Below are 25,707 nucleotides of genomic sequence, written 5' to 3'. Positions count from 1 at the left end.
TTGATTGTTGGATAATAAAACTCAAATACAAGAAGGGTATTTATAGGTTACAAGAAACAATCTAAACTACTCATTAAAATAATTACTAAATAATCTAAACCATTGAAATTAAAACATGAGAAAAATACTTAATTTTCACCTAACTAAATTGATGTAAGCAATGACATCAAAACTAAATTGATGTAAGCAATGACATCAAATTAATTTAGGTGTGAACTTATTTAAGCTAATATTGAATTTTCAACATCAAGAAACTAATGTACTAAAACATATGCAAAAGAAATTATTATCGTTAAAAAAGAAAGACTAGGATTGCTAAAAGCATATCTTCAATATCATTCAGCCATCTTTCTTAAATCCAGCGCATGTCGCAAATAAAAAAGATGAAGATCAGAGATCCAAATCAATGGACAAGGAAGATTTTCCTTTCTTTGCATATTCAGACAGTGGGGAGTGATTGTTATTATCGGACAATCTTGATTGGCGAGAAGACGAAGAGATATGAGGAGATTCATCTGAACCTATTGTTCCATCACGAGGAGAAGTCCAATAAGATTCATCATGTGCAGTACTGAGACACTCCATGTTCACACCAAACAACCTAAGGCTTTTAGCTACGGTTTTAGTACCCTGAACAACTGGCACTGAGTTAATTACCATTGGCTCCCCTCCTTGCACCGCTGCTCCAATTTGGTGATGTGACCGGCCGGATGATGACCTCGGATAATACTGCCCCACATTGCCGTATGTAATTGCCCGACGCTGTAGTTGTTGCTGTTGTTGATGACGATGACTATAGGGATATATGCTGTAGTTCAACCGATGTAAAGGCTCGTAGCTTCGAGACTCATAAATGGTTCGCGGCATAACGTATTGACTACACCGCTCTGACTGCGGAAAGTTGAACCGGCTTCGGAGCTGCATGTGTGCGAGCGCCGTTGGATCGGGTGCTTTAGGCCTGCGCCTCCAATCGATGTATAACTGGTCTCTTCCCACCTCCCCAACGCCCCGTTGGAACAACACAGTATCACCCGCATCGAGCTTTTTTTCCTTGACGAAACGACTCCACCCTTTGGTCATCACATAACTCTGGCTACTATTCCAATATGAGTACCGGAACCGCCACGGCTTTCCGCTTGGATCCTCGAAATTCAATAGAAACCCTTTCTCGTTTGATGAAGCGTCGAGAGGGAAGTACTTCTCAGCATGTTGCTTCGGTATGACGAGGCGATTGAGCTTGCCTACGTCGCTCGGTGTGACAACTTTGTCAAACATGTGTTCTTTCTCGATAGAGCTAGTACTATCTCCGCCTATACAGTTTCCAGCATTTGATCGGCATTCATTATTGTTGTTGCCGAGTGACAAGTCCATGAGCCCTAGTTTCTTGTCGAAATTGATAGAAGGCTCTTGGGTTCTGTAAACTTCAACAGCATCCAAGGTTCCCAACAACAGGTTTCGGTCTTGACGAGGAACTTAATCTTTGTACTTTGAAGTAGCAGAAGAAGAGGAAAACGAGAAGTTGCTCGTAGTCTCTCATATCACTTCATCATCGTTCCCCTACTCTTTACAATACCTTTCCCTTCCTGCAAATTTGACCTTCTTTATAAAGCTCAGATGAAATTCTATTGAGATGGAAATCCAACCATGAGATTGATGCCAAAAATGAGGGGGAAACGAAAGTTAACAGAAAAGAAAATTTGGGTCTAAACTGAGGACTGTAGATAGCAGCTAAGACTTTCTGTTTCTACCGGAGAAATAAAACAGAAAAAAGACCCGACCTGCAAAACAATGGTTTCTTGGAAGTATATGGTATTGTTTCTCTGAGATCTTTGATGGCCGAGAGAAGCAAAAGACATGGTCTCACTGCAAAAACGACCCGGGTCGGTCCGTCCCTTCTTCTTAAAACCCTAAACAAGACATAAGGACATGGAAGAATAATCAAGATGATAGGGTCGTTTCTCGTGGTTGACCTAGCACTTAACTTGGAGAGAAAGCAAAGAAACAAGTGAAGGAGGAAATTTGGGTTTAAACCCGGTTTTTTTTCTGCCTCCTCCTCCTTTCCCTGCCAAACTTTAAACTTTTCTTTTGTTAATTTTTTGTTCTGGGTTCTTAGAGAGATAGAGAAGGATGAAGAATGGAAAGGTAAACACTCCTACATAGGGGCCAATGAATGATCTGGTTCGACTCATGTGAGATTGTCCTTCATTTTTTTCTGGTTTATCTCTTTATTATCTCTATTATCTTCACCACTGAGACACAAATGGCCAGTTTGGTCTTTAATTCTCAAATCTCAATCAATTTTGTACTGCCAAAAAGAAAATGTGCCCACAAAGTCATTTCCCATTATCATTTATTATTATTATTACATCTATTACCACTGCTACTGCTGTTTGCTTACCTATTACCAATTTACCATGAGTGAGCATGTTAATAGTTAGGTTTCAAATGGATTTTGGCTTTGCTGTCATTGATTGTCCTGCGAAATTGATGAATAAAGTTGAGTCGATTTAGCTCTCATCCGATCCAACAACAAAAAGAAAAAGATTCTTCTATTATCATACATCTAACCAAACTCACCATTACTGCAGTTGAAGTTCACCAACTCTTTTTCAAGCTTTCCACTTCAACCCCCCAGCTCTTCCCATGCCTTTGTTGTTATCTTATCACTAGTACTCTATATCATTTATGGCTAACTCTCTTTTAAGTTTTCTTCATTCATTACATCATTCATTTTCCCACTACTATATATATATATATTAAATCTTTTCTTTTTGTTTATTTCAGCTATATTTATATTGATTTATATTGGGTTAATTGTACGCTCAAATTATGGTTTAAATCCCAAGTTAATCTCAAACTTCAAAATATTTTAATTGAGTTCTCTAAAGATCAATATTATTCGAGTTTGACCTGAATTTAATTCTAACAAATTTATACTTTTTGTAATACTATTTGATTAAACGTATGAATTTATATTGAAGACGACAGTTTATAATATAAGATTTCCTTCTCATCAAGTAATTAACTTTGCAAATATATCATAAGGATTACATTATTGATTAAGCCTAAAATGCCACCGGAAACCTCTTGTAATTTCAATATCATAATGAATTTCTCTCTCATGTCTTTAGTTTTTCTCTTTTAGTATTTTTGAAGAAAATCTAGGTATTCTTGTCCTTTTTTTCATTGATCATGTACTCATTGTTGTTTCGTGCATTCAATTAAGCACTTGTCGTTAATATTTAATAGAGAATCTGACGAGGCAGTTAAAATATTTGATATAATTACACATTTGATTATTGTTATTTATATATTCTATCAATTTGGTCATAATTTTAATAAATTAAAATAAACTTAACCCTCAAATCAAATGATGCCATATAAATGACTCAAAATTCAACTTTTTATTTTAATTTATTTTAATTTTAAAAGTTACATCATATTCTATATTTATAACAAAACAAAATTTATAAAAAAACCTTTTTCTAAAAAATTGAATAACTCAAGCAATAATTAATGATATTAAATTTAAAGTAAACTAAATTTATCACCCTTTTGATATAGGTCAATCTCTTAGTGTAAATATTTTCATGCTAAGTTCACCGAGAATCTTATCAATATAAACTTTTATTAAAGATAGATATCAAATTTTATGGTATGAGATGAATTTTTAAAATTTTAAAGGAAGAATGTGTCAAACGTACAAGAAATATATGTCACGTTTTTCTATTAAAAATTTATTGGATAAAAATTTATTAGTTTTACAGGTTAGACTATATCACATTTTTTCTAGTAGAATGTCATTTACAAATAGTAGTAGGATAAAAATTTTGTCCAACGAACTTTATATGCATGGGGTAATCAACTATGTTTTCCTTAAAACCAAAAAAGGTTATGGTACTATTGACGGGATGCTTCTAATAACCACAAATGGAATTTCTAGGAAAATTTTATTTTGTTATAAATATAGAATATATCGTAACTTTTGAAATATTTTAAAATTAAAGTTTGAGGGTTAAGTTTATTTTAATTTATTAAAATTAGGATCAAATTGATAGAATATATAAGTAACAATGGTCAAATGTGTAATTATACTAAATATTTTAATTGCCACATCAATTTCTCTGTTAAATATTAACAGCAAGTGGCTTAATTGAATGCATTTAAATAGTTGAGTGACCTAATTGACAAAATTTTAGAAATATTAGTTAAAATGAAAAGAGGCAGTAGTTAAGTCGTCACTGGTATAGTTTAGCCTTTATTTTAAATAATTTATCTTTAAATTTTTAACTAATATACGTTTAGTTCTTTAGAATTTAAATTTTTATAAATTAAATTAATGATGTTCATCGTTAGCGGTGCTCATCGAGCGCGATATAATTTTCTTAAATTATTGTTCGATTTTGACGTGTTAGGAAACAAACACGGTCGATAAACTTTAATAAGGCTGTTTTTTTAGGACAACAAATCTAAACTTTCCATGTAATGGGTACACATGTCACATATGCATATAATTTGAAATATTTTTTCTAAATATACTCAATGTTAGATTTGAATTAGCATTGAACGTCCGAGTTGATATAAGATTGAAGAAATGACTTATTTATTATAATATTTGTTATAAAATAGCAACGAATAAAAGATTGCAAAACAACAAACCACATACATAATAGTTAAATAACACATAGATTTATTTAGGAACGCCTAAGAGAGACAAACTACATGCATAATAGATAAATTTACTATAATGCCAAAATTATAAGAGAAAACCCACAAGGATGAAGGAAAAGGAAGAAGAAATTGGAGTTGGGATGGTTTTAGAAAGAGTTGAGGATTGGTTTTAAATGGTTGGAGCAGAGCTGGCAGTTAGGTAGGAAGCCCCAGCTATTGAGCTGGGGAATGGATTTGGATTGCAATGAGTCAGTAGCCCCACTACTCTGGAATCCGGACCATTCGGGACAACTATCATTTATTCTTTTAGGAAATTATACGGCTAACCCTATTTATATTCTCAGAAACCAATGTTTATTGATTTCTTTATATCACCATTTGGTGTAGGTTCAGATGTTTATCATATTAGATTATTAAGTTTTAGAGGGTATAGGAATGTCCACGTGACTGGTGGATATTAACAATACAGTTTTGGAGGCTCTATTTTAAAACTCTTTAAAGATTAAACTAATTTCTTTTAAAAGTTAAATGATTTAAAAAAAATTCAAAAAAAAAGGGATTTAACTAAAATATAAAAAAATAGAACACAACTTGATTAAAATATTCAAAAAAAAATTAAATATAATAAAATATTTAAATTTTTTGAAAGGACAAAATTAAAATTTCTAAAATCATTAAAGAATTTAATATTCTTTTCAAAATTTTTAGCTCCAAATGCCCCTCTGGCTCATCTAATTCAATAAAAAAAATAGTAATTTCGAACAGATATAATGATAAAAAAAGTTCTTAATATTTATCATTTTTCAAATTACACTTTTTTTCCTGAATTTATATCTTTTAAATAATCACTATTCACTAACGAATAATATTTTTGTTGATGTAACATTACTAAGTTTAGAGAGCAATTGAAAAAAATAAACGTTGAAAATTTTTATTATTATACATCTTTACTCTTAATTTATATTTTTTATATTTTATAATCATTCAAATAATAATATTTTATATAAATAAATATCACTATAAAATGAGTTAGAATAGCCAATAAAATTATAAATCAAAAGGGAAAAGACACTAGTAGAAAAGTCCTCAGCATTTACTTTCTTTTGTAATTATACCTTTAACATTATATTTACATAATTAAAAATGGTTATTGTTGCACGAATCAACTTACCTCAGTAACTAAAAGAATTGTTGTTGTTTTTAGATATCACAGGTTTGAGCACTAACGACTGCAACAGAGTGATTAAGTATTCACTGTCAAATGATTGAGAGTATTTATAATATATATTACTGTATAATCATCTTAGCTTAATCAATAGAAATATTGATGGTTAATTAATTATCTAAAAGGAATTTATTAAGAAAATTTTAAATTATAAAAAATACTTTAAAGACAACTAAAAAAATAGTTGAATTTTTTAATCTTTACACAATATCTAACGGTTAATAACTGTAGCTTCTATAGTATTCCTGTGAAATTTTGAATTAAAGTCGCTCAATTAATAGACATGGCACATTTATCTCTGAATCAATACAAACCATATATTATCTTTAAAAGAAATCAAAATGGCACTGTGGGTTTAGTACATGATTTAATAGAGGCAAGTTTATGTGTGTGCTGGCAGTATTGGGAGAGGATGGCCCCTAAATTTTATTAAAAAAATGTTATTTTTATCGAGACTAATAAAAGAAAAGAGTGCAGATAATCGATCCCTTAAAATTTTAAAATTATCATATTTTATATTTTTTATGTATCTTTTATTAAAAATCTATTTTTGTCTCTAGAATTTTATAAATTCCTCTCTCTTAAAATTTATTAGGTTTATCCTCTAGCATAAAATCATGTGTTTATTCCTGATTTCTAGATTGTTATACGGTAATTATCTCATATTCTTAGTTGAATTTATACTTAATTAATAGAGTCGTTGTTTCGTGTACCAAAAAAAAATAAAAATAAAGTCATTGTTTCAAAAAAAAAATCACAGGTTTAATCGTCCAAAAATTTATTCAAGGATTTAAAAAGTTTATTGTATAATGAATTATTATTTTAAAAAAGTTATAATTAGTGTCTATACTATATTAATTTTAGAAAATTTTAAAAATAAATAATAAAATATTTGATAACATCTTAAAACTATTATATTTTCTTTTGATGATATATCAGATAATAATCTTATAAAATTATATCAATTTGACGTATAAAAAGTAATAAAGATATGAGTATCCATATATATAATATTAAAATTTATAATAAAATTTCAAATTAATACAAGTAAAAATGCACAAGATTCTTACAAGAGTAGGGTGAATTCATCAAACTTAAGGGGGGAAATAGGCTTAAACTCACAGGCACAACTATTTTCCTCAAGTCCTCAGTTCTCAAATAAATCATTCATAAGTGTGTGTGTATATATATATATATAGTTTTATATGCATAGATGATATGTATATCTATAATCTATAGATATATATTTAGACGCAAACAGGAGGTAAGTAACTTTTATCGAGGATTTACGAGGAAATCTCACAAGTTAACATCAAAAACTGATAAAAGCGAAAGCACAGCCTATATCCAAAACCCTATATCGGGGACCTCTTGATCTCTTTCCTCGCATATTTTTAGATGACAGTTCCTCAGACTCCACCATCTGTATGTAGTTTTGGTTTTTGCAAATAATGTCATCTTTTACAGGCAATAAATTTATATGTTAGTAGTAGGAGCAGTTGTACTGGTTTATTACTGTCTGGTAATTAAAATTGTATTTAGAGTTGCATCTGTTTGGTTTCAGACTCAACAGTTTATATGTAATGTGTAGCGTGGAGTAAACAGTGACAGTGGGTCTGGACCACACTCTTCGCTTAGGGTACTCTCCCCCCCCCCCGCCACCCTCTTAATCTTCCCTAGCCATACTTTCTCACGCTTAGGGATGATTATGTGGATCAGTAAACCGTTTATCTGATCCAAGGTTTATCAGTCTCACCCGACTTAAGAATCAACCTGATTTAAATATAAAATTCATTTTTATTAGGAAAACAAATACTTAATTTTAAAAATAAAAAATATTATTACAATTATCTCTAAATATCTAAAGGATATTTATAATATCATATCCAATCGAATGAAATCAAAAAATTTTAATTCTATATTTGAATCTTATTTAATCTCACCTTTTTTAAAAAGAAAAAATTGACTCTATCCAAACAAAACCTGAATTTTCAAGATAAAAAATTGATTCCATTGTATTGGACTAGAAGCCATGAAATCTAGGAGAAATGTTCATCCCTACTAACACTAGCTAATGCACGGTGCTTCAGTTGGCTGCTTTTTTACTTTCAGAATTCAATTGGTTTTCCTTTCTCTACTATCATAATGATAATCGAAATATATTACGAGATTTATAATAAGTATTTTGTTAGGGTGTGAGTTTTTACTGGAAAATTAAAAGTAGAAAAAACAACTGTCATATTGGTCCAGACCAGAACTGAAAGGAAGAAAAGTAAAAATAAAGCAAGTTCTTATATATATATGAGTGATATACACACAAATAAAGTCCATATTTAGCCTATGTTGCATAGTCTGAGAGGTTAAACATTTAACGGTATTGCAAAGACAATAAGGAAGAATTGTTTCATAAATTCCATTTGAAAAACATGACCACACCTGGTGTCTACATGTAGTTTAGCAGCAACAGAGATAAGAGACATGTTTTTTCAGTTAAATTTATGTTAAGCCACCCGCCGACCACCCATTAGCTAGCTATAAGCCTATAGCTCTAGGATTTTTGTATTCGACACGTACAGACACATGTGTCTGTCCACCAAGTTGCATGGAACCACAAAATCGGTACAGCTTTTTTGGGTTTGATGGAAGTGATTAGACGAGAGGTAATTGAATTCCCTCTTCATGGATTGAGCCATTGGTATTTATTGATAGTGGGCAGAATAAATCAATATCTGGCCTTCCGTTCATCTATTGTTGTTCCATGAAAAGTAAACTACCCAGAATAGATGGCATTATGCCCCCAACTAATATCAACTTTATCCAAACCAGTTTGTTTGGGGATTGTTCAATTCTCATCAATCCAATTGGTAGTCAGCATCCTTGACACTTACACAGCTTTCTTTCATAATTTGATCACGTCAGGTTCGTTATGACGTGAGACGGATTAGTTAGTTGATCTCCGACCTTTTTGGATAACTTAGGGCTCACGGAACGAATTGTCTGCCAGCTCAGTTAGTAGAGCACAAGGCTCTTAATCTTGAGATCGTGGAATCGAGTCTCACGGTGAGCAATTCATAATTCAAAGGTTTCCCACGGAAGCTGCACTCAACCTGGCGTTGGGGACAGCCTACTATCCTACCTCCTCTTACCTCATTACATATGAGAATAAGGGTCAGCTAATTAGGGCTCACGGAATACAATTGGATGACGTCACACCACACGAATTAATTGCACAGGTAAAATCATGTGAAATGAACTTCATCTGTCTTTAATTTCAGATTTCGGAGTTTAACTTTGAAATGAAAACACATTTTGGAAATTTTAATGCAATTATTTTCATTAATAAATATATATTTTGAATTGCAATAAAACCAAAAATAGAGTCACGTATTCTGAAATATGAGTATTTTATACATTTAAGTGTTCTGTCAAATCACAAACAATGTATGGGTTGAGAAATTTTAATACAAATTATATATATTAGTATAAAACAAACATAAAAAAATGTTAATTAATCTAATTAAAAAATCATAATTTGCAAAATCTCACTGATGTAGCCCAAGTTGCGCCCGCAGGCCTCTCACTTAATTTAGGGTGACGTTTTTGACCCAATTGAATATGAAACCCTCTGTTTCCTTTTTTCCTTTTAAATAAGGGTAAACTATAACGGTGACCACTAAATTATGGTAAAAAATCATTTTGACCATCTATGTTTCAATTTGATCAAAGAGACTATTCTTTTTTTAAATTATTCAATCAAACGATTCTCCACTAATTTTTAACAGAGATGGTGACGCGTCCATTAATAAAAATGACATAATTATATATTTAGTCATCAATATTTACACATTCTATAATTTTAGTCCTAATTTTAATTTAAAAAATTAACCCTCCAATTTTAAAATGCCACTTGTCAGCATATTATTGTAAATATTTTCAAATGAGACGTGTCACCACATGATTGGAGAATTATTTTTAATTGGATAAATTTAATCACCAAATAGGTAAAGGAAAACAAATCACAAGGATGCCGCTAAGGGGTTCCAAACCAAGGACATTAGTCTGCAAGCCTTAACCATTGGGATAAGGGCTCCATTTGATAATTATTTGCAAATTCTTTTGTATATTTTGTTTTATATTATTTCACACAAACACATATATATTAAATTATTCAAACAAATCTAATAAATCAATTATATTTTCCACACACATATAATTATAGTTAACAGTCAACATAAATTTAAAAATAAAAATGGATATAATATTTTTATATTTTTAAATTAAATTATTTTTCACAATTATTTTTAAATAAAAAAATGAGAAATAATTTTTTTAAATGAAAACAAGAAATTAATATTCAGGTTTTAAAGTTATTTTATGACTCAAGTTATGTTTGTAACTTTAGATTCTCTGATGAATTTTTAATATAATTTTATTTTTTAATATAAATTATATATAATTATTTAAAATAATTGTGAAGAAATTAATTTAATTTAAAAATATAAAAATATTAAACTAAGTTTTATTTATATTTATAAAAAAATAAAAAAATAAATCTTATATTAACTATAATTATATATATGCGTATGAGAAAAATATAATTTATTTATTAGATTTGTTTGAATAATTTGATATATATATTTGAAATATTCTGAAACAAAATATATGAACAAGTTTGCAAATAGATATCAAATGGGGCCTTTAAACATATGGTTACACTAATGGTCACTAGTGGTCCTTGGTAGTAGCATCCATATGATTTGTTTTTTTCTACATGTGGTAACACGTGTCACAACATGGTTGATGGATAAATTTATCTAATTAAAAATAATTCTCCAATCATGTGGTGACATGTGTTACTTAAAAATGTGTTACAATAATATATTGACAAGTGTCACTTTTGGATTGGAGGGTTAATTTTTTAAATTAAAATTATGACTAAATTTATAGAATGCGTAAGTATTGAGAACCAAATATATAATTATGCAATTTTTATTAATAGACATGTCACTGTCCCTGTTAAAAATTAACGGAATTAGCTTGATTGAATCATTTAAAAAGTTGGATGGTCTCTTTGATCAAATTAAAACATCGGTGGTCAAAAAGATTTTTGACTATAGTTTAGTGGTCACCCATATAGTTTACCCTTTAAATAAACCAGTTTTATTCCACAAGATGAATATATCATCACCACTTTAAAAATACATACGTAGTCATGATACTGATGCATTGTAATTCCTGACAGATTACTTTTATCAAACACGTAGACTGCAAATCAAGGCGCATCTACGGATGACATGTCTAAATGTTTGGACCCTGGGCCGGAATAATCTCTAACAACATCGTTCTCTTGAAGATGAGGACTTCAGTAATCGTTGCATGAATTAGAACCACTTCCAAAGGATGGGCCAGAGCTAGGCAGTGTGAAACCGGTAACCGTAACCTACCAATCCACATCGAGAAATATATAACTGGGTGATTTGAGGCCATGGTGAAACATAGGAGGAGAAATTTCATAGTGCAATTATTCTAGTATGCTTGCAGTTTCAGCATCAATGGAAACTTTCTCTTATTACCCTGAGACATCCCTTCAAGATTATTCAACTTTAAAGTACCATGCAAAGAATAGTGACCGGGAGTCAGCAGTTTATCTGGAAACAAAAGAGACTGCTGGGACCTCTGCCGGTTCTGCGAAAATTCCACAATTTCAAGGATCAGATCCGCGAACATTGTCATCAACTGAATCAGCTATATTAAGGGAAGTACAGATACTTAACATACTGCATCCGTAAACTAGAATGCAGTTATTGCATCAGTATGCACATGCTATTGCGGAACTAGCTCAAGAGAAGGTGATCTTCTACTGTTTTCTGCTGATTAAAATACAACCTATATCTTGTTGACTGGCAATTGTATGACCTAGAACTTCATGGATATTTTATTTCTAGTGGTAGAATCTTGTCCCGTGTAGAAGGAAAGTGAAGTAGTTTGTCCCCTTTTATACCCCCATGTTCCTGTATGGTCTTTAGATGATCTGGATATTCCAACTTGCTGTTCATTTTTCAGAAAACCCTCTTTATTTTGGGTAACAAACTTTTAAATGCTTTAACTTTGCGGTTTAGAAACATTGGTAGCAAGATATAGCATTTATTACTGTATGTGAACTCGAGTTCATATTTGAGTCGAAGCCTCTAGTTTTTCAGGAAGTACATCCATATGTCTGTTGTTTCTGATATGTCTATTGCTTTGAATGAGACAACTCAAACATCAGTTTGTTGCAGTACAATGCAGGACTATTTCTTGAATCATTTTCAATTGAACTTCTTGTCCTGGCTATATGGAAGAAAGCTCTTCTGATCTGTGGCTCTTGGATAACCTCTGCTCCGGACAACGAATCTCATGGAAGCAGTTCAGCTAATCAACCTACTATCAATGTTTGGGGTAATGCAGATTCGGGTCCAAATCCAGACTATACTGTTGGTTTAAACACGCCTTCATCTGCTTGCATCTGGGCGGAGCAAGGCTTTATTGTTGCATGTGATCGTACCGAGAAGTTACAATGTCATCTTCAAGACATGGATGGTTAGATTGTCAATATGAATCGAACACTTCGTTTTCAACTTCTCTTAATTGGGTTTTCGATTGGTTTAAGATATATTGGTCAAATAATTGCAGCTACAGGTGAGATGCCTGATGCCATGGAAATAATATATCAGACAGCACTCACTATAGGGAGAAACGGTTCTGTAACTGGCTTAGAGGCCATAATTTATTTACTTCACCCTTTGTAATTGTCACTAATGTAAATTTTCTTTCCCTAACTAGTTGTAGGTGGACGAGTATATGCGAAACAAAGGTAGTGCAGCAGCATAGTAATCGAAAACAATGCTTTTGCTTTCGTTTATTGTAGGAGAGGCGGAGAGTGTTCCCTTGAACCCACCATTTTCATTGACTCCTGCCAATAAGAAGCGAATTCAGACCTACATTAAAAACTTACAGACTCGTCAGTCTCAGTTTCTAACATCAGCACCATTCCCTAAGCTGTCTGCAGACTTCCACACCAAGTGAAGAGCTCTGCTTGTGTAGAGTTCTTTTCAAAACTGCGGCGAGCATCAAACTGTGCTTTCTCAGTAAGTATATTCTGAGTAGTGTCATTCTACTAATAGACTTGAGAAAGAAAAAATAGCAAATACTGGCAGTCTGGAGCAAATGATCTTACATTGCATAGGAGTTGATGTAAATAATATCATATTCTTTTTCTTGAGATACTGTAAATTGGAACTGAGATGTAACCTGTGATGTAATGTTAGCTATACATAGAGAGAAGTCTTTCAATTATTATTGTTGAAAACCATAGTTGATGGATTTTTTCTAAACCTGACTGCGACTATCAGATGTTGATAAATGACAGAACCTGCCTTGGATTCCCTGGCAGGCTCAACACAGTAACCCCTGTTACCATCTTAAAATAGACTTAAAATGGAGAAATTGAAGAAATGGAGTAACTTGGGATTAAATTGCAAAATAGTCAAATTATTTCGTCAGAGATTAAAACGTCGTTTTGAAAATTGATTTTGATTTTTTGAATTGGTAAAATTTGAACTTGAATTCAAAAATTGATTCACTAATTCAAGTTGATCAGAGTAATTTGAAACAAAAAAGAAAAAAATTAAAGAACACGTGTAGTTTTTTTCTTTTTTGAGTCAAAATAAATTTTGTTCACCTCTAAATTGATTCATATAAGCTCCGAAGATGGCATCTAGTCATCTAAGAGATCTCGAGTTTGAATGGCAGCAACTATGACCTTATACTGTATGCTCCTGGAAGAAAAATAAGCATAAAAGCAGTAAAAAAGTTCGTAGAAACCAGTGAATGTCCCCTTGCAACTGAAAGACGCGAGCAAGTAGATCTTTTCAGTTTTTGTCGTTCCAATGCAACTAAAAGGTTAAAAATGAATATGATTACGAAGGTCCATAGTAGAATAATAAACACAAGAGAGACGCTGGAAAGAAGCCAAAAGCAAGGGCATTCAATAGATGCTTCTCTCTAAGTCCATTTCGGAGTTTTTAACTACAGTTGCATGGTCCCGGAAAGTAGGAAAGTAGATAAGCAAATATAATACATATAGTACACAAATCTAGACGTGAAGTCCCGTTAACTGCAAGTCTATGATTAATACATGAAGCCAAATATTGGGGGCAGGGATTAGAAATTACACACAGCAAACGTAAATTTTCGTTAGTTAGTTAAATGCGCTTAGCTCAAGTAGAGGCTTCCCCTTCCAAGCGTATCCTCTTCGGATCTTTCTCATCAACTTTGTATGGTTTAAATCCTGTTCGGCTGCCCTTAAGCTTCTCATAACCTAACTCGATTGTCAGCAGGCTCTCTTCCACAATGTTCTTAGCTTTTGACAATGCATTGTACTCGACTTCTCGATGGTCAGCAAGATCTCCTTGCCTGGCTGGTGAGGCGAAAAGTTGATGTCTCATCGTTATTCTCATCTGCATTTTACATGTCTTCACCTACATTTTTCTTTTGTTGCTCCTTGTTCTTGGCGTCATGTGGTGGAGAAAAGCTGTGGCAATACTTATATGGAGAAGAGGGCTTGAAAAGCCAGTCGGCCCTGACAAATACAATAAAATGCTAACAAATAGTAATGGAGCCATAAATGTGAGAATACAACAATACAAGTGGAATAATAACAAAGTTGAAACTACATGAAAAAACAGAAAAGACAAATCAACTTACCCCTTCAGATACCTCCTTCCAAGAATCACTCAGGTTGTACTGCTTTTACCACGACGACTATTACATTCAACTTGTGGATGATCTGCATCCGCTTCCTCCAAATTTTCCTCGTCTTTCTCGTGCTTTTCTAGTACATCTATCTCCATCTCACTGATAAGGTGTATTGGAACCACTTGAGGACCGGTCGACTTGTTTTTTGTTCTTCGTTTTATTTGCATCCTGAGGCTCGGTTACTTCAGCAGCTTTCACTTCAGTATTTACTTTTGCATCCCTACTCTCTTCGCAATCTGATGACGATGTAGGAGATTTTGATGTTGAATGTTGACCTTGCATAGCTTCAGAGTATTCATGGTCCAACTGTTGATCCTGCATGGACTGATCTTGATCATCACTAATGTTTCCATCCATCTTGGCAGCTGGAGCTTGAACATTCTCCATAGGAGGAACAGTAGCTACGAATGCAGGAGCACATTTACAGCCAGCGTGCAGAGGAGCACATACAGAAAGTAGTCCATGGGAAGCCCACCATGCAGTGGCAGCTGCTACAGTTACAGCAGTAATTGCAGCCATACTAGTAGCAGAGTTCATTTGTCTCGAAGGAAAACCTCCCTGGTCACAAGTAGGAGAATCAGAAGAACTTTGAACATTTGTATATGACCAAAATGTAGCTGCAAAACTTGCAGCAGCATGGGCAGCTGGATTCTGTGACAAAGTAGATACAATGAGATTGGAGAAAGTGAAGACATGTAGAAATGATGGATAGTCCTCTTGATTGGGCCGAAGATGCATAAAGGGGGTATGAAAAGTTGGAAACGCCTGGTGAGTTGATCTTGGTGCATTATTCTGATGTGTTGTAGTAGTGGACGCTGCCAGATTTGCATACAGGTTAGCTTGTCATAGAATCCTGAAAAGGCATATCCAAGGAAGGTTTTTGAGCATATGTTCCCGGGATTCCGTCTAGGACTTGAGCAGCAACGTGCTGAGGTTAATCTTGAGCGGCCAGCATCTCATCTGTATGTATAACATCATCCATTTCATATTTTCTCCGATCTTGAGCTTGTTTCTCATATGAAGTGCAAGAATTCTCCAAGTCTGAATGCTTACTTGTATCATTATTAGTTGTCCGTACCCTAAATGTGGTATGCTAAATTAGTATCAGACAGCTCAGACAATCATCCTACTTTGGTTATAAAATTAGCATTAAGGTTTAAGCCTCTTCTAGATATAATACACTCCAGTGTACCTCGTCATGTAATTGGCTACAAATTAGATTACTGATATACAACTAATGTTTTTAACACGGGATCTTCGTATATATTAGATTTAACACTTTCTCCTCAATTGTTACTCACCTGTACCAGGGAAACCCCTCATATTCTCTTGAATGTTTTAACCCCCCCCCCCCCCAAAAAGAATGCTTATACAAGTACAGGATAAATCAATATGTACCGTAAGATTTACCAACAATTCAAGATAGTGCAATTGAGGAATCAATATAACCACCTTGAAAATGAGAAATATAGCCATCATACCAAGTGTCCTTATCTCCACCTTAACAATATTGATTTCATTGATTTAATATGCGAAAGTTATCACCCTTTTAATGACAACTAACAACATAATGATCACTTTATAACTAAATTTAAAAATTGATAATTATTTTATAAATTTAAAAATTTAATGATCGAAAGAATTATATTTATATGATTTATTTTAAAAATTATAAAATAATTTAAATATTTTTTTATATTTAAATTATAAAATAAGATGTGATATCCTAACATAAAATAAATTCATATATAAACTTGTATTTATATGTATTTTTTTAGATTAAAAATATTTATATTTATATTAAAGGTTATAAAAGATTTATATTTTTTGAGATTAAAAGATTTATATTTATATATTAATAATACATAAACTTGTATTTAATTAATAATATTATTAATTAATACACTAATAAAAAACATGATTAAATATATTTAAACATTTAAATATTATATCAGTTTAGTCAAGAGATAATATATAAATTTATAAAAGAGAAAAAAAATTATAAAAGAGAAAACTAGTTTTATCCTAAATGTTTATTCCTTGGGAAAAATAATATAATTTTTAAAACCAAAACCAAAAAGAGAGATGAAAGACCCCACCAAAAGCTTAAGGCTCCATTTCCATGGTTTCTATAAATTTATTTGTTCACCGTCAACCCCATTCCACAAATTTAACAAGAGAAGCTAAAACAAGTATATTATCTTCAGTTCATCCTCCAATGGCTAAAACAATGAAGCCGCTATTAACTGACCTTGTGTCCTCTGTTAGCTCTGTTCCTCCAAATTTCATTCGACCTGAACCGGGCCATCCTAACCTCCATCAGGTTATCTCTGCTAATTCTCTCCCCGTCGTTGATCTCCAACACCTTGATGGCCCTAACCGCTCCACTGTCGTCAAAATCATTGGTCAAGCCTGCCAAAACTACGGTTTCTTCCAGGTATATGAATCGATTAAAAGAATATGTTGTGCTTCAGCTTTAACGTTAATCTTTGGTGCAGGTAAAAAACTGGTTGGCGTTCCGAATGAGGTGATCGATAACATGATGCATGTTTCTAAAGAATTCTTTCATTTACCGGGGAGCGAGCGATTGAAGAACTACTCCGACTACCCTATGAAGACGACGAGACTTTCCACGAGTTTTAACGTGAGAATCGAGAACGTATCGAGCTAGAGGGATTACTTAAGACTCCATTGCTTGTTGGATCATAAAATTGATCCATTATGGGAGCCTAAACCCAAACCCAAACTAAATTGATGTCATTGCTTACATCATTTAAGTAAAGATGTCATTGCTTACATCATTTAAGTAATGATGTCATTGCTTACATCAATTTAATTAGGTGAGAGTTAGGTATTTGTTGAATTTGTAATGGTTTAAATTAGTTTATTTGTGTGGTGTAGGATTGTTCTTGAGTAGTATAAATACCCCTCCCCATTTTAGTTTTAAGCATCAAGAAAAATTAAGAGCTTCTAAGTGAGTGAAGAAGCAAAGTCTTATAAGAGTGAGTTGTAGTTCTTGGTTTTGAGTGAGAATGCTTTTGTAATATTTGTTTGAGTTTCAATAAAAGTTGTTTGTGTAAATGTTTCATTTCCAACAGAGTGGTATTAGAGCGAGTTGGAAAGATCGAAGGTCTCGACGAGAGGAATCCGACGTAGCCAGAATTTTCTCATTCTGAGTTCTGACGCATCGCCGGAAGACTTCTGCCAGAAAATCGAGTTGACTCGCTGAGTTAAGCCGAGTCAGCCGAGTTGGAGCCCCTTGACCGAGTTATCCAAGTCCCTCCCAAGTTTTTTTGGCATTCCGGATTCATCCGTACAATCGGATTTTACAAATTCTCATTATATTGAGAGATATGGCAAATGGTATGTCATCATTCCAAGTTCCAACACTCAATAACAACAACTACGACGATTGGAGTATCAAAATGAAGGCACTTATTTGATCACAAGATGTGTGGGATATCATAGAGAAATGCTATAACGAGCCTATGGATGATGATGCTTTTGCTACTCTTACACCAGATCAAAAGACAACTTTGAAGGATTCAAGAAAGAGAAAAAATAAGGCTCTCTACCTCATCTATCAAGCATTAGATGATGATGGTTTTGAAAATATTTCAAGTGCAAGCTCTAGCAAGGAAGCGTGGGAGAAGCTGCAAACCTCTTACAAAGGATCCGAGCAAGTGAAGAAGGTTCGTCTCCAAACATTAAGAGGTGAATTTGAATCCTTACACATGAAAGCATCTGAGTATATTTCAGATTATTTCTCAAGAGTAATAGTTGTTTCTAATCAATTAAAAAGAAATGGTGAAAAGTTAGAAGATGTGAGGATAATAGAGAAGATACTCCGTTCGTTGGATCCCAAATTTGAGCACATCGTCGTGACGATTGAAGAAACTAAAGACTTGAAAGAAATGACGATCGAGCAACTCCAAGGATCATTGCAAGCATACGAAGAGAAGCATAAGAAGAAGCATGAGTTTACTAAGCAACTCCTCAAGCTGCAACTCAAGGATATGCATGAAAGCCAACGCAATGATAGAAACCAATGTGGCCAAGGCAAAGGTACATGTCATGAACGAGGTGGAAGTCGAGGTCGTGGACGAGGCTGGAATTACAAAAACAACAATTCCAACAACAACTATGAGAAAGGAGAAAGCTCAACACGAGGCCGTGGAAGAATCAATCCGAACTTAAGGCATGACAAATCTCAAGTTCGATGTTATAATTGTCAGAAGTTTGGGCATTATGCTTCAGAATGTAGAGCTCCCAACAACAAAATTGAGGAGAAGGCCAATTACGTGGAGGAAAAGACAGATGGCAAAGAAAATCTTCTTCTAGCACGAAAGAAAACTGATGGTGGCCAAGCAAATTCCTGGTATATTGACAGTGGTGCAAGCAATCACATGTGTGGAAGGAAAGACATGTTTGTGGAGCTAGACGAGTTAGTAAGCGGAAATGTTTCGTTTGGAGATGATTCCACAATAGCAGTGAAAGGAAGAGGTAACATTCTTATCCGTTTGAAAGATGAGAGACATCAATTTATTTCAAATGTCTATTATGTGCCCAATATAAAAAGTAACATCTTAAGTTTAGGGCAACTGGTAGAAAAAGATTATGATATTCATATGAATAATTATAATCTTTCTATAAAAGATTATAAGAATAACTTCATTGCTAAAGTGCCGATGTCAAAGAATAGAATGTTCTTGATCAACATACAAAATGATGTTGCAAAGTGCCTGAAAGCTTGCTACAAAGATGCATCATGGCTTTGGCATCTTCGATTTGGGCATCTCAATTTTGGAGGTCTAGAGATGTTATCTAAGAAGGAGATGGTGAAGGGACTACCTCGCATCAACCATCATGACCAGCTTTGTGAAGGGTGTCTAGTCGGGAAACAATTCAGGAAAAGTTTTCCAAAGGAGTCAGAGACAAGAGCCAAGAAGCCACTTGAGCTCATCCATACCGATGTGTGTGGACCGATCAAGCCAAGCTCTCTCGGTAACAGTAACTATTTTCTTCTCTTCATTGATGATTTTCAAGAAAAACCTGGGTATATTTCTTGAAACAGAATTCATAAGTTTTTGAAGTCTTCAAGAAGTTCAAAGCAGCAGTGGAGAGAGAATACGGTAGAAAGATCAAAGCCATGAGATCCGATCGAGGTGGAGAATTTACTTCCAGGGAGTTTCAAGAGTTCTGTGAAGCAAATGGAATTCGTCGACCAATGACAGTTCCTAGATCCCCCCCAGCAAAATGGTGTGGCAAAAAGAAAGAACAGAACAATCCTCGACATGGCACGAAGCATGCTCAAAAGCAAGAAACTACCCAAGGAATTTTGGGCGGAAGCAGTAGCGCGTGCAGTCTACTTGACAAACCGATCTCCAACAAGAAGTGTATGGGGAAAGACACCGTAAGAAGCATGGAGTGGAAGAAAGCCTGGCATTTCCCACTTGAGAACCTTTGGAAGTATAACCCATGTTCACGTACCAGATGAGAGAAGAACGAAGCTTGATGATAAAAGCGAGAGTTTTATCTTCATCGGCTATAATGCTAATTCGAAGAGCTACAAGTTGTACAATCCAGACAATAAGAAGTTTGTGATTAGTCGAGATGTGGTCTTCAACGAAGAAGGAGAATGAGATTTTAACTCTCATATAGATGACTTTAATTTCTTTCCTCAGTTTGAAGAAGATGAGCAGACAATGAGGGAACAACTAGATGAATCTCAACAAGAGCTTGCAACTCCACCCACTTCACCAACATCAACCACTTAAGGAGACTCGTCACCTTCATCATCATCAAGTGGGAGTCAAAGTGAAAGAGTTGTGCAACGCACAAGAAGCCTTAGAGATCTCTATGAGGTAACTGAACGACAAGATAATCTTACATTATTTTGTCTGTTTGCCGATTATGAACCAGTGAGCTTTCAAGAAGCGGTAGAAGAAAAGAAATGGAGAGATGCGATGGACGAAGAAATCAAGGCCATCGAGAAGAATGAAACATGGGAACTTACCTCACTTCCCAAGGGACATAAGGCGATAGGTGTCAAATGGGTGTACAAAACAAAGCAAAACGCCAGAGGAGAGATTGAAAGGCACAAGGCGAGGCTAGTTGCTAAAGGCTATAGTCAAAAGGCTGGAATTGACTATGATGAGGTATTTGCTCCTGTTGCTCGATTGGAGACTATCAGACTAATCATTTCTTTGGCAGCTCAAAACAAGTGGAAAATACAGCAGATGGATGTAAAGTCCGCCTTCCTAAATGGAGTTCTTGAAGATGAAGTTTACATTCAGCAACCATTAGGCTACGAAGTCAAAGGGCACGAAGACAAGGTGTTGAAGTTGAAGAAGGCTCTTTACGGGCTAAAACAAGCACCAAGAGCATGGAATAGTCGAATCGACAAGTACTTCCAAGAAAATGGCTTCAATAAATGTCCCTACGAGCACGCTCTATATATCAAAATCAAAGATGGTGATATTTTGATCGTGTGCATCTACGTGAACGATTTGATCTTCACCGGAAGCAACCCAAACATGTTTAATGAATTCAAGGATGTGATGATGAAGGAATTCGAGATGACAAACATGGGGCTCATGGCGTACTACCTTGGCATTGAAGTTAAGCAACAAAAGGATGAAATTTTTATTTCACAGGAAAACTATGCAAAGGAGATACTGAAGAAGTTCAAGATAGAGAACTGTAAGCAAATAAGCACACCGACAGAATACGGGATCAAGATGTCCAAACATGAAGAAGGTGAAAGTGTAGATCCAATATTCTTCAAAAGTTTGGTGGGAAGTCTACGCTATCTAACTTGCACGAGGCCCAATATTCTTCACGTAGTTGGATTGGTTAGTCGCTACATGGAATCTCCAACAACCACCCATTTTAAAGCTGCAAAGAAAATTCTTCGCTATCTGCAAGGTACAATTGACTTCGGCTTGTTCTATTCAGTTTCTAATGATTACAAGCTTGTTGGATATAGCGATAGTGATTGGGGTGGAGACATAGATAATCGAAGGAGCACTACTAGATTCGTATTTTTCTTGGGAGATATTGTTTTCACATGGATGTCAAAGAAACAACCGATTGTCACATTGTCCACTTGTGAAGCGGAATATGTTGATGCTACCTCATATGTTTGTCATGCAATTTGGCTTAGAAATCTATTGAAGGTGATAGGTTTGATACAAGAAGAGCCTACCAAGGTTTGTGTAGACAACAAATCAGCCATTGCCTTATCAAAGAATCCAGTATTCCATGATCGAAACAAGTACATCGACATTCGCTACCACTATATAAGGGAGTGTGTTGCAAGAAACGATGTGGAAGTTGAATACGTGAAGTCACAAGATCAAGTTGCCGATATTTTTACCAAGCCACTGAAAAGTGAAGACTTCATAAGATTAAGGAACTTACTAGGGGTCACAAGATCAAGTTTAAGTGGGGGTGTTGGATCATAAACTTGATCCATTATGGGAGCCTAAACCCAAACCCAAACTAAATTGATGTCATTGCTTACATCATTTAAGTAAAGATGTCATTGCTTACAACATTTAAGTAAAGATGTCATTGCTTACATCATTTAAGTAATGATATCATTGCTTACATCAATTTAGTTATGTGAGAGTTAGATATTTGTTGAATTTGTAATGGTTTAAATTAGTTTATTTGTGTGGTGTAGGATTGTTCTTAGGTAGTATAAATACCCCTCCCCATATTAGTTTTAAGCATCAAGAAAAATTAAGAGCTTCTAAGTGAGTGAAGAAGCAAAGTCTTATAAGAGTGAGTTGTAGTTCTTGGTTTTGAGTGAGAGTGCTTTTCTAATATTTGTTTAGTCTCAATAAAAGTTGTTTGTGTGAGTGTTTCATTTCCAACATTGCTACCCTTTGGAGGACTATGTTCATGAATGGCCTACCAACCCTCCATCTTTCAGGTGAATATTTAAAAACGGTTTTTGTATATTTTCATTTTAAACCATTCCCGTTTTCTTTGCTTCTTGTTTCCACAGAGAAGATACAGGCGAGTACTGCAAGAGCACCAGGAAGCTGGCACTGAGACTGCTGGAAGCAATATCAGAAAGCTTAGAGCTGGAAAGGGATTATATCAATTCGGCAGCATTCGGATAACATGCGCAGCAGCACATGGCGATCAACTACTATCCACCTTGCCCCGAGCCGGAGCTGAATTACGGGCTACCTGGTCCTACCTATCCTAATGCAATCACCGTTCTCCTTCAAGATAGCGTAGCTGGTCTGCAGGTGCTCAAAGATGGAAACTGGATTGCTGTCAACCCCATTCCCTACACCTTCAGTGCTAATATCGGTGACCAGATACAGGTAGAGACAATTCATACTTAATACGTATTCTAAAATCACAATATAGTCATGGCAAGAGTAACTAGTATATAGAATATTAAGTTTACAAAGATCATTAAAGAATATATGCATATAGGTTAATTACACAAGATATTCTCAAAATATGGTCCAAATTTTAAATTGGTCCTTGAGCTTCAATTTTTTCCAATTGAGTCTCACAGTATTAGTACAATATCAATCTATTCCTTTTTCTAACCTAATCACAAACTTAGGTGTTAAATCTCAACTAAAATATAATGTGGATTGTATTTAAAATAATAGATCAAATTATAAAAGCGTATGATATATATTTACTACACGAACAACCTAGATGCACCATGTTAAAAATAAGAAATAGCGCATCCAAATTTTAAAGATACAATCTTTTTTTAATATAACAAATCTAAACTTTCAATATAATAGTTAGACATGAGTTTATAATTTAAACAACTTGTTTCAAAATTTGGTTAGAATTAATGATTAGAGAATATAATGTGGATCATATTTAAAATAATAGACAAAATTATAAACGTGCATGATATATATTTACTATGCTTGAATTAATGGTTAGAATAATGGAAAATTTATTGGTACTTTGAGGATTCAGTTAGAATATTTTAAAGTGTAGGGATTAATTTTAAATTGGAGAAATAGTTTAGGGATTTTTGTCGAATTAGCTCATAAATATAATCATAAAAAACTATATCATTTTGATGTTGTTGAGCAGGTAGAAGCAATGATCATTTACAAGAGCGTGCTTCATAGGGAAGTGGTGAATTGCGAGGAGGAGAGGATCTCTATCCCGACGATCTATTGCCCATCACCCGACACCATGATACGACCTGCTCCGCAACTGATCGACCCCGTCCGTCATCCCCCATTGTACAGGAACTTTGCGTGCGCTGAATACAACGATAACTTCTGGAAACGGGGTCTCGACTCTGAAACATGTTTAGACATGTTCAAAATCTCCTTCGTTCTTATGTTTTAAGTAGAATACATTCAGAAATAAAGATTTAATTCATACTCCACATAATTATATATATTGTAAAAAGTAATTGAGAATACTTTTATTCACTTCCATGAGATGTGTGGTACAGGAGGAAAATATAAAATTACAAAATGTATCTCAATTGCCCACTACAAGACCAAATTACACTGGTTTACTTCTGATAGACTTTTGTGGTGACAAAGGCAAACGGCACATGTTGATGATGCAAATATTGGGCTTCAGATTTTCAAGTCATCACGGCATCTCAGCTGCATCCTTTTCCTTAGCCACTGCCCATTTTCCTCTAGTTGATTCCAAGTATTTCCTTGTATGTCTCCTTTACTTTCTTCAACAGAGCGTCCCTGGATTTTTAGAGTAGGATGAAAGAAAGATGGTCACTAAAATGGAATTTTTGTTTTTTCAGAAAGGATTCTGCTATGCATCAGGCTTACCTGTCTGGCTTGAAAAGAAGGTTCTTGTAGGCGAAGTACTGCAAGGAGAGAGAACACATGCCTAAGAAAAATGAGGATTTCTTAATGTAAAAGCGTTGATAAATTGAGTTTAAGCTTACCCCACTGTAGCCAATACCCACGGCCTCCATTAATCGGGAATCAAAGGAAGCCTATCAATTGTCTATTCCAATTTCACCAATTTAGTGGTTATTTACTTATTTTTGGAGTATAGTCAGCTTTAGACTTAAAAAACTATATGCATCATTTGAATGTCACCGACACTAATCCAGCAGAACCGACAACGGCAACCAAACCTGATACGGCAAGTGTACTCACAGCGTACTTGTCCTCAACTCTGTCCCACTGAAAACCGATGATACATGTTCGTGTCGTAAGCACTTCTAATGAAGTGGAAAAAATGAAGCGAAGATTGAAAGAAATGTAACAATGAGGCAAGGTTCTTACTGCTTGCTGTAATGTCTTGATAAACTCTGGCAGCTCAGCTGGTGCAAGTTCCCCGGAGCTTTACGGGTTGCAAGAGCCTCACCAGTGGCCATAGCCATCACGTTTCGAGCAATCTTGCGACCTGGAATGAAGTTCGAAATACCATTTGTTATTGTGTTCTGTGCACAGGATCAAGTTGTGATTGATATATCGTATGAAATGAAATATTGAATTTTTGATATATAGTAATCAGTGATCTTATTTTTTTCTAAAGTAAATATTCATATCTTTTCTACGTGTAAATAAAGAATGAACAATTATTTAGAAGTTATTTAAAAATTGTTAAATATGATTTACTAAGACCATGAATGACGTGAAAAATCGAGACCATAAAATAATTCATCTTTCATTTGTGTTATCCTCTCAACTCCAAACTCAAAATATATTTTTCTCACTTCAATTCAAATTTTGTTTATTGTTTTTGAGACCAATAATAAATCTTAAATTTACATTTGACTTTGCTATTAGAAACTTTAATTGAAACTATCCACTTCTTCAAAAGTTGTATTTCACAATGAGATTAACAGCCCAGATAGGATTAAATTATTGTCACGCAATGAACAAATGTTATTGCTCAACAGAGAGGAAATATAATACTAAACCCTCAACACCTTGCATCAATTATGAGCTGAGAACCTTTCCCTTTTACTTCCACCCATATTTTACATAAATAAAATATTATTTTCAACTTCCATATACTTCTATGTT

General features: G+C 34.1%; 1 protein-coding gene, 1 long non-coding RNA gene and 3 pseudogenes across 3 annotated transcripts; 2 read left to right on the top strand and 3 right to left on the bottom strand.

Moving 5' to 3' along the window:
* Nucleotides 1–252: 252 nt before the first annotated feature.
* Nucleotides 253–2,106, bottom strand: LOC120208127 (B3 domain-containing transcription factor NGA1-like). The gene has a single exon (XM_039207478.1). It carries the CDS (start codon nucleotides 1,369–1,371, stop codon nucleotides 391–393), a length of 981 nt encoding a protein of 326 aa, XP_039063409.1. The 5' UTR covers nucleotides 1,372–2,106; the 3' UTR covers nucleotides 253–390.
* Nucleotides 2,107–12,069: 9,963 nt separating this feature from the next.
* On the top strand, nucleotides 12,070–13,234 carry LOC120208126. Of its 2 annotated transcripts, XR_005524269.1 has the most exons (4): nucleotides 12,070–12,475; nucleotides 12,569–12,639; nucleotides 12,725–12,975; nucleotides 13,067–13,234. It is a non-coding gene; the product is annotated as an uncharacterized LOC120208126 (long non-coding RNA). The 2 variants fall into 2 exon arrangements; XR_005524268.1 differs by lacking the exon at nucleotides 13,067–13,234 and having other exon boundaries at nucleotides 12,725–12,978.
* A 920-nt stretch (nucleotides 13,235–14,154) lies between these two features.
* On the bottom strand, nucleotides 14,155–15,674 carry LOC120208078 (annotated as a pseudogene).
* A 1,236-nt stretch (nucleotides 15,675–16,910) lies between these two features.
* On the top strand, nucleotides 16,911–24,135 carry LOC120208125 (annotated as a pseudogene).
* A 90-nt stretch (nucleotides 24,136–24,225) lies between these two features.
* Nucleotides 24,226–25,305, bottom strand: LOC120208077 (annotated as a pseudogene).
* Nucleotides 25,306–25,707: the final 402 nt, after the last annotated feature.

The sequence above is a fragment of the Hibiscus syriacus genome, unplaced genomic scaffold, assembly GCF_006381635.1.
Source record: "Hibiscus syriacus cultivar Baekdansim isolate YM2019G1 unplaced genomic scaffold, ASM638163v2 tig00015910_pilon, whole genome shotgun sequence".
Lineage (NCBI taxonomy): Eukaryota > Viridiplantae > Streptophyta > Magnoliopsida > Malvales > Malvaceae > Hibiscus > Hibiscus syriacus.
This window is presented reverse-complemented; position numbering and strand designations above follow the sequence as displayed.

Coding starts and splice junctions, on each gene's coding strand:
- LOC120208127 (XM_039207478.1), bottom strand. CDS start 1,371: ATGGACTTGTCACTCGGCAACAACAATAATGAATGCCGATCAAATGCT.